At 36.0% G+C, this 15,470-nt stretch overlaps 1 protein-coding gene across 4 annotated transcripts in view; it reads right to left on the minus strand.

Annotated features, from left to right (window-relative positions):
* LOC100563505 (cyclin-dependent kinase 11B) overlaps positions 1 to 15,470 on the minus strand; it is a 33,671-nt gene that overhangs the window by 16,665 nt on the left and 1,536 nt on the right. For 2 of the 4 annotated variants that reach the window (XM_062965692.1, XM_062965691.1), the window contains exons 2-9: positions 12,805 to 12,932; positions 11,368 to 11,483; positions 9,015 to 9,139; positions 7,144 to 7,282; positions 4,811 to 4,891; positions 4,568 to 4,704; positions 2,827 to 2,943; positions 2,604 to 2,699 (exon numbers count right to left, since the gene is read on the minus strand). In XM_062965692.1, coding sequence (XP_062821762.1) covers positions 2,604 to 2,699; positions 2,827 to 2,943; positions 4,568 to 4,704; positions 4,811 to 4,891; positions 7,144 to 7,282; positions 9,015 to 9,139; positions 11,368 to 11,483; positions 12,805 to 12,915 — 922 coding nt within the window. In that variant the 5' untranslated portion in view covers positions 12,916 to 12,932. The remainder of the gene's footprint in view (positions 1 to 2,603; positions 2,700 to 2,826; positions 2,944 to 4,567; positions 4,705 to 4,810; positions 4,892 to 7,143; positions 7,283 to 9,014; positions 9,140 to 11,367; positions 11,484 to 12,804; positions 12,933 to 15,470) is intronic. The other 2 variants (XM_062965694.1, XM_062965693.1) reach the window with 1 other exon arrangement.

The following is a 15,470-nucleotide window of genomic DNA, read 5'->3' on the forward strand; positions in this document are numbered from 1 at the left end:
TTTGACTCACTCCCACACAGCTGGATCATCAAGTGCCTGGACGCCATCGGGATTAGTAAAAACGTTGGCACTTTTATTGAAAACATGATGGAGCACTGGAATACTGAACTGTTTGTTGGAAATGAAAGCTATGGACTTGTCAACATCAGGAGAGGAATTTTCCAGGGAGACTCATTGTCCCCTCTGCTTTTCATTATTGCCATGATCCCTCTGTCAACAATCTTACAAAAAACAAATCTCGGTTATCAAACATCTAAGAAATCTCACAAAATTTCGCATCTGATGTACATGGATGACCTGAAGCTGTATGGGAAAACGGAAACTGAAATCCAGTCTCTGACTAACACTGTCCAAATTTTTAGCACTGATATCAGCATGGAGTTTGGTTTGGACAAATGTTCGACAGTGGCATTGAAGAAAGGAAAAATCACTGAAAGTAATAATAATAATAATAACAATAATGTGTGACTGATGTGGGGCTGGCTCAAACATTTATATAGACATAATAATAATGGTTGTTATTCTTCTCATTGTAAAAACAGACAGGTAAATTCTCTGGTGAGATAGAAAAGTTGAAGCAGCATGAATACTAACGATTTGAATATGCATATCTTTTACCCTCAAATTTGTAATTCTTTCTCTTCTCAAGGTAGGTTTTGCCCTTCTTAAACGGAAATCATAAACAGTATAACTATGCCTTGGGTCTTGCAATATAACCATTTCTGCTTTCAATAACTGTAGTGCTCACTATACAGTAGAGTCTCACTTGTCCAACATAAACGGGCCGGCAGAACGTTGGATAAGCGAATATGTTGGATAATAAGGAGGGATTATTATTAGATTATGATTTTACAAATTAACCACCAAAACATCATGTTATACAACAAATTTGACAGAAAAAGTAGTTCAATATGCGGTAATGCTATGTTGTAATTACTGTATTTACGAATTTAGCACCAAAATATCACAATGTATTGAAAACATTGACTACAAAAATGCGTTGGATAATCCAGAACGTTGGATAAGTGAATGTTGGATAAGTGAGACTGTATTACTGTATATCATGATATTTTGGTGCTAAATTTGTAAATACAGTAATTACAACATAACATTAGTGCGTATTGAACTACTTTTTCTGTCGAATTTGTTGTATAACATGATGTTGACAGAAAAAGTAGTTCAATACGCAGTAATGCTATGTTGTAGTTACTGTATTTACGAATTTAGCACCAAAATATCACAATGTATTGAAAACATTGACTACAAAAATGCGTTGAATAAACCAGAACGTTGGATAAGTGAATGTTGGATAAGTGAGACTGTATTATTGTATATCATGATATTTTGGTGCTAAATTTGTAAATACAGTAATTACAACATAACATTAGTGCGTATTGAACTACTTTTTCTGTCGAATTTGTTGTATAACATGATGTTGACAGAAAAAGTAGTTCAATCCGCAGTAATGCTATGTTGTAGTTACTGTATTTACGAATTTAGCACCAAGATATCACAATGTATTGAAAACATTGACTACAAAAATGTGTTGGATAATCCAGAACGTTGGATAAGTGAATGTTGGATAAGTGAGACTGTATTACTGTATATCATGATATTTTGGTGCTAAATTTGTAAATACAGTAATTACAACATAACATTAGTGCGTATTGAACTACTTCTTCTGTCGAATTTGTTGTATAACATGATGTTGACAGAAAAAGTAGTTCAATACGCAGTAATGCTATGTTGTAGTTACTGTATTTACGAATTTAGCACCAAAATATCACAATGTATTGAAAACATTGACTACAAAAATGCGTTGGATAATCCAGAACGTTGGATAAGTGAATGTTGGATAAGTGAGACTGTATTACTGTATATCATGATATTTTGGTGCTAAATTTGTAAATACAGTAATTACAACATAACATTAGTGCGTATTGAACTACGTTTTCTGTCGAATTTGTTGTATAACATGATGTTGACAGAAAAAGTAGTTCAATACGCAGTAATGCTATGTTGTAGTTACTGTATTTACGAATTTAGCACCAAAATATCACAATGTATTGAAAACATTGACTACAAAAATGCGTTGGATAATCCAGAACGTTGGATAAGTGAATGTTGGATAAGTGAGACTGTATTACTGTATATCATATTTTGGTGCTAAATTTGTAAATATAGTAATTACAACATAACATTAGTGCGTATTGAACTACTTCTTCTGTCGAATTTGTTGTATAACATGATGTTGACAGAAAAAGTAGTTCAATACGCAGTAATGCTATGTTGTAGTTACTGTATTTACGAATTTAGCACCAAAATATCACAATGTATTGAAAGCATTGACTACAAAAATGCGTTGGATAAACCAGAACGTTGGATAAGCGAGTGTTGGATAAGTGAGACTCTATTGTAGTTAATACCTTCCAAATTAAAAAAAAATAAAATAAACAGGGAAAATCAGCCTGTTCAGCAGGAGGCCTTGCAAATTCTGATTAGTAATGATTAGTAAATCAGTAATCATTACTAATCATTACTAATCAGAATTTGCTGAAAAAGCTGACTTTCCCTTTTTTAAAATTTCTGATAGTGATAGTGACCTGATGACGTTTCAGCCGAGCTGGTTTTCCTCTCGCTCTCGCTGATGTCCTGCAGATCTGAAAGCGGGTCCCGCTCTTCGGGCTTTTCCTCCTTCACTGTGAAAGGAAACGGAAGAGAAAGACGACCACTTGAAGAAGAGCCAGTTGACAGATAAGCATACTGAATGGTGGGGAAGGTCATCATAAAAGATGGGATAATATAATAATGTCACGTCAACGCTACCTGTCTTCCGGATCTCTCCCTGCTCCAGCTTCTCCCGCTGTTGCCTCAAAGGGCTGCGGCTCCAGATCCGGATCTTCTCCCCGTATTCTTCTCTCATCGTTCGGTGATGCGCCGAAACTAGGAGGCACAACGAGGTTGACTTTGTGAGCTGCTTTGACTTTTTTTTAAAATAGTTTTCACTGAATTTAAATTTTTTTCATACAATAATTACTTTTATCACATAGCAGATGTATAATGTATCATACAATGCTTGCATAATTATTTTATATCTATTGTTGATTTATTGTTGATTGATCTACTGCAATGTTAACGTTTGTCCATCTGGAGAAGGATCTCAGAGCTGGAGAAGGGAGAAAATAGGTCATACTCAGAGCTGGAGAAGGGAGGAAGTAGGTCGTACTCAGAGCTGGAGAAGGGAGGAAGTAGGTCTTTTTCAGATCTGGAGGAGAAAGTAGGCCATTCTCAGAGCTGGAGAAAGGAGAAAGTAGGTCGTACTCAGAGCTGGAGAAGGGAGGAAGTAGGCCTTTCCCAGATCTGGAGAAGGGAGGAAGTAGACCATTCTCAGAGCTGGAGAAAGGAGGAAGTAGGTCGTACTCAGAGCTGGAGAAGGGAGGAAGTAGACCTTTCTCAGAGCTGGAGAAGGGAGAAAATAGGTCATACTCAGAGCTGGAGAAGGGAGGAAGTAGGTCGTACTCAGAGCTGGAGAAGGGAGGAAGTAGGTCTTTTTCAGATCTGGAGGAGAAAGTAGGCCATTCTCAGAGCTGGAGAAAGGAGAAAGTAGGTCGTACTCAGAGCTGGAGAAGGGAGGAAGTAGGCCTTTCCCAGATCTGGAGAAGGGAGGAAGTAGACCATTCTCAGAGCTGGAGAAAGGAGGAAGTAGGTCGTACTCAGAGCTGGAGAAGGGAGGAAGTAGACCTTTCTCAGAGCTGGAGAAGGGAGAAAATAGGTCGTACTCAGAGCTGGAGAAGGGAGGAAGTAGGTCGTACTCAGAGCTGGAGAAGGGAGGAAGTAGGTCTTTTTCAGATCTGGAGAAGGGAGAAAGTAGGCCATTCTCAGAGCTGGAGAAAGGAGAAAGTAGGTCGTACTCAGAGCTGGAGAAGGGAGGAAGTAGGCCTTTCCCAGATCTGGAGAAGGGAGGAAGTAGACCATTCTCAGAGCTGGAGAAAGGAGGAAGTAGGTCGTACTCAGAGCTGGAGAAGGGAGGAAGTAAGCCTTTCTCAGATCTGGAGAAGGGAGGAAATAGACCATTCTCAGAGCTGGAGAAAGGAGGAAGTAGGTCGTACTCAGAGCTGGAGAAGGGAGGAAGTAGGCCTTTCTCAGATCTGGTGAAGGAAGAAAATAGGTCGTACTCAGAGCTGGAGAAGGGAGGAAGTAGACCTTTCTCAGAGCTGGAGAAGGGAGAAAATAGGTTGTACTCAGAGCTGGAGAAGGGAGAAAATAGGTGTTTCTCAGATCTGAAGAAGGGAGGAAGTAGGCCGTTCTCAGAGCTGGAGAACGGAGGAAGTAGGTCTTCTTCAGCTGGAGAAAGGAGAAAGTAGGTCTTTCTCAGAGCTAGAGAAGGGAGGGAGTGGGCCTTTCTCAGAGCTAGAGAAGGGAGGGAGTGGGCATTCCTTAGAGCTGGAGAAGGGAGAAAGTAGGCAGACAACAAGGCCCTCCAACACATGGGCAACAGAAGGAACACATGTTAGTTACTCACTAAGAGAAGGCCCCCATCAACCCCGTTCTGCCCGCGGCCACTTACTCTCTCGCCTGGCTTCCCGCTCCTTCCGCCTCTCCTCCGCTCGCCTCTCCCGTTCCTTTATTTCCCGCTGCTCTTTCTGCTGCTCCCTCATTTTCCTCTCTCGCTCCCGTTTCCGCTCAAGCTGCTCCAGGCGATCCCTAGGGAGGTTTTCATTGGCCTGGGTTACTCGTTTTGAAAGTATCGGTCTGTTTTGCGATATCGAGCATGTGATATTTCGGCACACGTGGCATTTTATCTATTTACTTATTGTTCGGGCTGCGAATCCGCTGCTTCAAGGGATTTGTGACCAAACCCGGGTTTTCTGCAGCGAGACTTTGCTCGTCCCTGTTGACAGAAGACAAACGGGTCGTGGTCTAAAAGGGCTGTGTTAGGTTTCGACCTTTTTTTTTGTGCTTTTCAATACGGTTGACAAGCAGCAAAGGATTCCCCCAGGCAGTAAGCAGCCAGACCTTGAAGCTACAACACCATTCAATGCTAATCAAGGTGGCCAATGGCGACATTCACACCTTCCTCCAACAGACAAGAGTTCTTTCTCCCACCCTGGACATTATTCCAGAGATATATAAACCCCACATATAAACAGACCACACAACCCCTGCCATAGATGCAGGAGAAAGGTCAGGAGAGAATGCTTCTGGAACATGGCCATACAGCCTGGGAAGCTCACAGCAACCCAGCTTGGAAAGAGTTATGGGCGTACATTCTCAGCCGTAACATTTTGACATTAATATAATAATATTATATAATAATAATATATAATATAATATTATATAATAATAATATATAATATTATATAATATTATATAATAATAATAATAATAATAATAATAACTTTATTTTTCTATCCCGCCTCCATCTCCCCAAGGGGATTTGGACCAGCTAACACGGGGCAAAGACCAAAGACAATAAACAGTAAAACAGATAAAATAGCATCTTCAAGTAATAAAAACACAATAAAATCAGACACCAATACAAATGCAATACAGTAACAATAAAAACCAATTTAAAAATGACATAATGGAATAATAATAATAATAATAATAATAACACTTGGGAAGTGTTCGACTTGTGATTTTGTGATATGAAATCCAGCATGTCTATCTTGTTTGCTGTGTCATAATAATAATAATAATAATAATAATAATAATAATAATAATAATAATAATAATAGTATTAATAATAATAATCCAGTACAACAGCTAGCAGAGTGTCTGCTGTGGACTCATCTTGTTGTGTTTCAAATAATAATAATTATTTTTATAAATAATAAATATTATTTGGCACTGGGTGCCGTGCCAAAAGATCTCAGCCGGCATTTGGAAACAATAGACATTGACAAAATTACGATCTGTCAACTGCAAAAGGCCACCCTACTGGGATCTGCACGCATCATCCGAAAATACATCACATAGTACTAAACGCTTGGGAAGTGTTCGACTTGTGATTTTGTGATACGAAATCCAGCATATCTATCTTGTTTGCTGTGTCATAATAAAATAATAATAATAATAATAATAATTGGATGACCTAGTTTGATAAGCAACCATATGAATGAATGTTTGGTCCAAGTGCACAGCCCTTTGTCTCCTTCTTTTCAGGGAGGAAACACACAAACAAACAAATAAACTTATTTATTTATTACAATACTTATATTCCGCCTTTCTCACCCATTGGGGACCCAGGGCGGTTTACAATAAAACACAATATAAAAATATTACAGACACTGTAATTTTGATCTTGTGTAGGCATCGAATTACAGTAGAGTCTCACTTATCCAACATAAATGGGCCGGCAGAACGTTGGATAATGTTGGATAATGAGAGATTAAGGAGAAGCCTATTAGACATCAAATTAGGTTATGATTTTACAAATTAAGCACCAAAACATCATGTTTAACAACAAATTTGGCAGAAAAAGTAGTTCAATACGCAGTAATGCTACGCAGTAATTACTGTATTTACGAATTTAGCACCCAAATATTACAGTGTATTGAAAACATTGACTACAAAAATCATCATCATCATCATCATCATCATCTAATTACTTATTAATCGCCCTCCATCCACGATGCTCTAGGCGATTTACAAGATAAAATTGTAAAGGATAAAAATACATATAAAAATGCGTTGGATAATCCAGAATGTTGGATAAGTGAATGTTGGATAAGTGAGACTCTACTGTACTGCCATTGTTGTAAGCCGCCCTGAGACCCTTCGGGTGAGAAGGGTGGGATATAAATAAATAATAAATAAATAAAAGTATACATATAAATACACAATTGGCGCATTTCGAGACTGATAACTGGTCTGTCATTGAATTATAGGGTGGTAATAATTAATGCTGCTGTTTTGGTTCCATTAAACCAGTGGGTCTCAACCTATGGGTCCTCAGGTGTTTGGACTACAACTCCCAGAAATCCCAGCTGTTAGGATTTCTGGGAGTTGAAAGCCAAAATATCAGGTTGAAAACCAATGTATTGAACCATGGTTTCAATTGAGCATGGTTTGCCAAGGTAAAAGGCTCTTGGAAGTTGTTTTTTAAATTTTTTCTGGGAAGGAAATTAGGGATTTCTTTACCTCTCTCTCCGCGAATGCTCCCTGGCCATCTCTCTCCTTTTCTGCCTCTCCCATTCGCGGCGGGCCTTATCCTGCTCTTCGCGGTGCCTTTTCCTACGTTCGTGCTCACGCTCCTTCTCTTTCACCCTCACGTGCTTCCCTAGCGATGGAAAAAAAAATACAAAGAAAAGGTCAAAGTTGTTATTCTCCCTCCCAAACAATAATATTTATTTTATTATTTATTTATTTACTACATTTATATCCCGCTCTTCTCACCCCGAAGGGGACTCAGAGCGGCTTACAAATCAAATGAACATACAATATATTATTATTATTATTATTATATTATATTATGTTGTACTATTATCACTATACTGTAATATTATTAGTAATATTACATATAATATATATGAGGCTATGGCAAGTTGGCAGACTGAATTAACCTATTTATTGTTATTTATTTACTACGTTTATATCCCGCCCTTCTCCGGCTTACAAATTATATTATTAGAATAGCACAATATAAGCATTAAATTACTACAGTAGAGTCTCACTTATCCAACATTCGCTTATCCAACGTTCTGGATTATCCAACGCATTTTTGTAGTCAATGTTTTCAATACATCGTGATATTTTGGTGCTAAATTCGTAAATACAGTAATTACTACATAGCATTACTACATATTGAATACTTTTTCTGCCAAATTTGTTGTATAACATGATGTTTTGGTACTTAATTTATAAAATCGTAACCTAATTTGATGTTTAACAGGCTTCTCCTTAATCTCTCCTTATTATCCAACATATTCACTTATCCAACGTTCTGCCGGCCCGTTTATGTTGGATAAGTGAGACTCTACTGTATATTGTACTGTATCATTATATGGTAATATTATTAGTAATATTACATTTAATATATAATTTATAATTAATATTATTATATTGTATTATTAGTAGTATAATATTGTATTACATTGTAATATTATCAGCAATATCATATGTATATACAATATATTATATACAGTAGAGTCTCACTTATCCAAGCTAAACGGGCCGGCAGAACCTTGGATAAGCGAATATCTTGGATAAAAAGGAGGGATTAAGAATAATAATAATAATTTTATTTTTGTACCCCGCCTCCATCTCCCCAGAGGGACTCGGGCGGCTTACAGATATAAAACCAGCATACAGTATACGGTTTTACAAAAACACACAAGTAAATATAAAAGGCATAAAAATCACGATCATTATAAAACACATGAAAAACACAGCAATAAAAACATAAAATGAGCTGGGCAAAGCCTATTAAACATCAAATTAGGTTATGATTTTAGAAATTAAGCACCAAAACATCATGCTATACGACAAATTTGACAGAAAAAGTAGTTCAATACGCAGTAATGTTATGTTGCAATTACTGTATTTACGAATTTAGCACCAAAATATCACGATATATTGAAAACATTGACTACAAAAAATGCCTTGGATAATCCAGAATCTTGGATAAGCGAGTCTTGGATAAGTGAGACTCTACTGTACCAGTAAAATTACACTAATTGAGGCATCAGAAGGTGAAATGTTTTTGAATATTTACATCAAACTGTAATTTAAGATAAGGCTTTCCAATTTTGATTAAATCATCATTCTCATCTTCTTCAATGTAAATGTGCTTATGTATCCTTTTAATAATAATAGAGTCAAATAATAGGTGTACAGTAGAGTCTCACTTATCCAATGTTCTGGATTATCCAACGCATTTTTGTAGTCAATGTTTTCAATGCATTGTGATATTTTGGTGCTAAATTCGTAAATGCAGTAATTACTACATAGCATTAATGTCTAATGAACTACCACACAGGAAGAGACTCTGAGAAGAAAAGCAAGACAAGCACCTTCTGCCGAGTGGCTGCGATGCCGCCGCTTCTCTTTCCGCTTCTCGTCCTTCCGGTGATGGGCCTTCTCCTTTCGCGACATCTGCTGTGGGGGTTTGATGGCCAGGGAGTCGTCCTCTTCTCCTCTAGAAAAAGGAAAGGATTGTGAGGAACGAGACAACCATCTTGTCCACACCAATATATGTTGATGCACAGTGGCCCTTAATAATAATAATAATAATAATAATAATAATAAAACTTTATTTATACCCCGCCACCATCTCCCCGTGGGGACTCGGGGCGGCTCACAACGTTACAAAAGTAACAGCACAAATACATTAAACAATATACACAGTTTAAAACACAAGAAGATGATAAATCAGAAGTTAAAACAAAGGTTTATATAACAGTAATACTATCAAACAACCACCAATGCAAATCCGTCAACTTCAAAGGTGGGGGGGGGGGGGGGGACTATAGCAGCAATATAAGATAAAATCATTAGATTAAAATACCCCTGATAACATTAGGATAGAATTATAATGAGGCTGGTCATCCGATGGCTGTTTCTCCAAAGGCCAGCCCAAACATCCAGGTTTTCAATTGTTTCTTAAAGGATGGTAGGGAGGGCGCCAACCTAATATTTCTAGTCCTGTTTACTTCCCAATTAAGATGACGAATCAAGATGAAAATTCAATAGTTTAATTTTGCAGAGTAACTGAGGGGTGGTCTCCCAATCAAGACAAGCCAAATAATAATAATAATAATAATAATAATAATAATAATAATAATAGTAATGCAGACTGTACAAGGAAACCGACAAAACCATTGATCATATCCTCAGCTGCTGTAAGAAAATTGCACAGACAGACTACAAACAGAGGCACAACTATGTGGCCCAAATGATTCATTGGAACTTATGCCTCAAGTACCACCTCCCAGCAGCAAAGAACTGGTGGGATCACAAACCTGCAAAAGTATTGGAAAATGAGCACGCAAAGATACTGTGGGACTTCCGAATCCAGACTGACAAAGTTCTGGAACACAACACACCAGACATCACAGTTGTGGAAAAGAACAAGGTTTGGTTAATTCATGTCGCCATCCCAGGTGACAGTCGCATTGACGAAAAACAACAGGAAAATCTCAGCCGCTCTCAGGACCTCAAGATTGAACTTCAAAGACTATGGCAGAAACCAGAGCAGGTGGACTCGATGGTGATCGGCATGTTGGGTGCCGTGCCAAAAGATCTCAGCCAGCATTTGGAAACAATAGACATTGACAAAATTACGATCTTCCAACTGCAAAAGGCCACCCTACTGGGATCTGCACGCATCATCCAAAAATACATCACACAGTCCTAGACACTTGGGAAGTGTTCGACTTGTGATTTTGTGATATTAAATCCAGCATATCTATCTTGTTTGCTGTGTCATAATAAAATAATAATAATAATAATAATAATAATAATAATAATAATAATAACAACATCAACTGCAAAAGGCCACCCGACTGGGATCTGCACGTATCATCCGAAAATACATCACACAGTCCTAGACACTTGGGAAGTGTTCGACTTGTGATTTTGTGAAACGAAATCCAGCATATCTATCTTGTTTGCTGTGTCGTACTTATAATAATAATAATAATAATAATAATAATAATAATAATAATAATAAAACTTTATTTTTATATCCCGCCTCCATCTCCCCAAAGGGACTCAGGGCGGCTAACATGAGACCAAGCCCAGACAATCACAATAAAAAATATGTAACACAAAACGAAGCAAAATAAAACACATTTATCCACAATGGCATAATAAAATAATCAGAGTGGCATAATGTAACGTAACTTAAAAACAGAACAAGGATTAGACAAGGGCAAACTGGGCCAAAGATAGCGTCAAGAAAGTGCCACGTTTGACGGTCTCTGAATCATAGTTCAAGGCAACCACCAAAACGAAGTTTCTGGAGCAGAACAACTACTTTCAAAGCAAGGACCGCACAATTCAACAGGAAATAACACTTTCAAACCAGGATCAGGTTGTTTTTTTTTTCAAATTTTGTTACACAGTGAAAACAACCACCACCTTCTTTGAATAAAGAAAAAGCTAATTACATTTGTCTGCTGGCCATCTTAATAATAATAATATAATATAATAATATAATATTTCTATAATAAATAATATATTATTTCTATCCTGCCACCATCTCCCCGAAGGGACTTGGGGCATCTAACATGGGGTAATGCCCAAAGCAAAACAAAATTAAACAATTACAACGAATATCAAACACAAACAATAATAGCATCTTGCTAGGATCAAGATTTAAATGGTGGGGATCAAGATTTAAATCCCCGCCAGGCAGCCTCTTACCGGTCCTCCATAGAATCTTCTCTGCGGTAAGGCGAATTCCTGATCGTGATCTCCATGCGGTGATCCCTCAATTCTCCCTCTTCAAGGGAATCGCGCTTTGAGTCCCGATCATCAGACTGAAATGGATATTTTGAAGGGGAAAACATATTTAGAAATTGCATTCCTCTATATTTTCTGTGTCTTCTAATATGTGTATTCTACACACATACATAATATAACTGAACATTTTAGGATGATGTGTTTTTAACTATTACTGCCACCACTACTACAATATAATAATATAATATTATCTAATACTAATATTATGCTATACTAATAATATAATATATTGTGTATACATATAATATCGATAATATTGTAATGTAATAAAATAATAAACTATTATAATTATATATTATATATTACATGTAATATTACTAATAATATTGCAGCATAGTGGTATAGTACAATATAGTAATATATAATGCTTATATTGTGCTGTTCCAATAATATAATATATTGTATGTACCTATAACTTGTAAGCCGCCCTGAGTCCCCTTCAGGGTGAGAAGGGCGGGATATAAATGTCGCTAATAAATAAATAATAATAATAATAATAATAAGTTTATTTATATCCCGCCTCCATCTCCCCCGCAGGGGACTCGGGGCGGCTTACAGCAAAATCAAATACAAGCAATGATAAAATATGAAACATCAAAAGACAAAAACAGAAACCAATAATAAAATATACACAATAGGCGAAAAAACACAATGCGGAATTAAAACATCGAAGTAAAAACAATGAGGTTGCAATAGTGGATAAGCAAGGTGCACATTATGAGTAACAAATTCATAAATAGATAAAGTGCAATCGGTTCATTTAAGGTCACATTAGGTATGGAGGAGTCCTGAATAATATCAAGTAATCAGGAATCAGGAAAAGAGCGACCAGTACAAAAAGGTCGAAGAGCATAATTATAATTAAATAATTAAAGGTAATTAAATGCTATTACTACTTTAACTATGAATTCTAAATACACATTCTATGTTTACAGTATTTTAATCTTTGCTCAGTGTATCTTAATATGTTGTGCTTCACCCTAAACGATGAGCTATTAAATGTAATTTTAATTGTATTATTAACCGTCCATATATAGCTGCCTTGAGTCTCTATAGGGAGAAAGGCAGGATAGAAATAAAATCAACAACAACAACAACAACTTTGATGCTTGACTAATTGTGCTTTTTTTCTGTTCATAGACAAACTGTGGTTACTACAAGGTGACCCAAAAGTCTCAATACATTGAAAAATAAAACAAATTATATATTCTATATATTATATTCTCATTTGTAACTCTGGGACTGCGTGTATATTATAGAAGACTACAGACCAGGACAGCAATGACAGAGGGCAGGGCAGAAAGGAATGAAAGCATCTTGGTGGCCCTGCAAGCTTACATTTTTGAGGCGCTTGGTGTCGGCTTTCTCTTCTTGCTCTTTCCGGCGCTTTTTCTCCTGAAGAATCTCATCTAACGTTTTCACTTTCCAAGATTCCTTTTCCTCACCCATTTGCGTTACAAAAGGCACTAGGAGAGAACACAAGGCCCAGGTGAAGATTATTAAATATGGTTTTCTATGGGCAAGCAGATGGCGACTACTGGACGGCCTATGTTCTGTATCAGAAACTAAAGCTGATATGGTCTATCCAATGCAATTTTCTGAATCAGCACCACAAGGAACCAAATTGAATCTAAAGTTGACCAAAAACTGATTCATAACCTGTTTGGTACTAATGTTGGAGAGTGGTCCCTGGTCAAAAGAAAGGTTGGGAACCACTGGCTTAAGTAATATAGTAATTTAATATTATACCATACCAAACGTAGCTTCATAGAATACAGTACTTAACTAATTAACTCCTATTATACCCCATACTACGCTATAATCCCTGAATTGACTTAGTGTTAATATTGAAATATGGGGAATAAAAGCAAGGACGTTGCCATATACTACAAACCCTGTATTGACTTGATGTTAATACTGAAATCTGGGGATTAAAAGCAAAGTGAAACAAACTGAGCTTAAAATAATATAGCAACTAACATACATATACATACTAGAAACCCTCTGTTGATATTAATATTGAAATCTGGGGATTAAAAGCAAAGTGAAACAAACTGAGCTTAATATAGCAACTAACTATATACATACATATACAGTAGAGTCTCACTTATCCAAGCCTCGCTTATCCAAGCTTCTGGATTATCCAAGCCATTTTTGTAGTCAATGTTTCAATATATCATGATATTTTGGTGGTAAATTCGTAAATACAGTAATTACAACATAACATTACTGCGTACTGAACTGCGTTTTCTGTCAAATTTGTTGTATAACATGATGTTTTGGTGCTTAAATTTGTAAAATTTGAATGTTTGCCTATATGTGTAATGTGATCCGCCCTGAGTCCCCTTCGGGGTGAGAAGGGCGGAATATAAATGCTGTAAATAAATAAATAAATAAATAAAATCATAACCTAATTTGATGTTTAATAGGCTTTTCCTTAATGCCTCCTTATTATCCAACATACTCGCTTACCCAAGCTTCTGCCGGCCCGTTTATGTTGGATAAGTGAGACTCTACCGTATATATATATATAAACACACACACTAGAAACAATGTGTTGACATGATGTTAATATTGAAATGCGAGGATTCAAAGCAAAGCAAGAAAAACTGAGCTGAATGTAATACAGTAACTAAATACATGCATATACATATACAACAAAGCCTTATTGACGATGTTCATATTGACGATGTTCAAACTGAGCTTAATATAATATAGCAACTAACTACAGTAGAGTCTCACTTATCCAGCGTAAACGGGCCGGAAGAACGTTGGATAAGCGAATATGTTGGGTAACAAGGAGAGATTAAGGAAAAGCCTATTAAACATTGAATTACATAATAGTAATAATAATAATAATAATAATAATAATAAACTTTATTTTTATATCCCGCCCCATCTCCCCGAAGGGACTCAGGGCGGCTCACAACAGGGACAAGCCCGAAAACAACAACACAAGACATTTGACCAAAAACATTCCAACGATTCACAAAATAAATAATAAATACATTAAAATCCAAGCAATAAAATCAGAGAATTAAAAACAAACCATGTTATACAACATCATGTTATACAACAAATTTGACAGAAAAAATAGTTCAATACGCAGTAATGTAGTAATTACTGTATTTACGAATCATGATATATTGAAAACATTGACTACAAAAATGCATTGGATAATCCAGAACGTTGGATATGCGAGTGTTGGGTAAGTGAGACTCTACTGTATATACATACATATACATACTAGAAACCCTGTGCTGATGTTAATATTGAAATAAAGGGATTCAAAGCAAAGCAAGACAAATACAGACACACTTAAATTAATGTAATATAGTAATTAACTAATATTATATCACACCAAAGCAAGGCAAATACAGACACACTTAAATTAATGTAATATAGTAATTAACTAATATACCACACCAAAGCAAAGCAAGACAAATACACTTAAATTAATGTAATATAGTAATTAACTAATATTCTATCACACCAAAGCAAAGCAAGACAAATACAGACACTTAAATTAATGTAATATGGTAATTAATATTAGACCATACCAAAGCAAGACAAATACACACTTAAATTAATGTAATATAGTAATTCACTAATATTATAGCACACCAAGACAAATACACACTTAAATTAATGTAATATAGTAATTCACTAATATTATAGCACACCAAGACAAATACACACTTAAATTAATGTAATATAGTAATTCACTAATATTATAGCACACCAAGACAAATACACACTTAAATTAATGTAATATAGTAATTCACTAATATTATAGCACACCAAGTCAAATACACACTTAAATTAATGTAATATAGTAATTAACTAATATTATACCACACCAAGACAAATACACACTTAAATTAATGTAATATAGTAATTCACTAATATTATAGCACACCAAGACAAATACACACTTAAATTAATGTAATATAGTAATTAACTAATATTATAGCACACCAAGACAAATACACACTTAAATTAAT

Source organism: Anolis carolinensis, unplaced genomic scaffold, assembly GCF_035594765.1.
Source record: "Anolis carolinensis isolate JA03-04 unplaced genomic scaffold, rAnoCar3.1.pri scaffold_15, whole genome shotgun sequence".
Classification (NCBI taxonomy): Eukaryota; Metazoa; Chordata; class Lepidosauria; order Squamata; family Dactyloidae; genus Anolis; species Anolis carolinensis.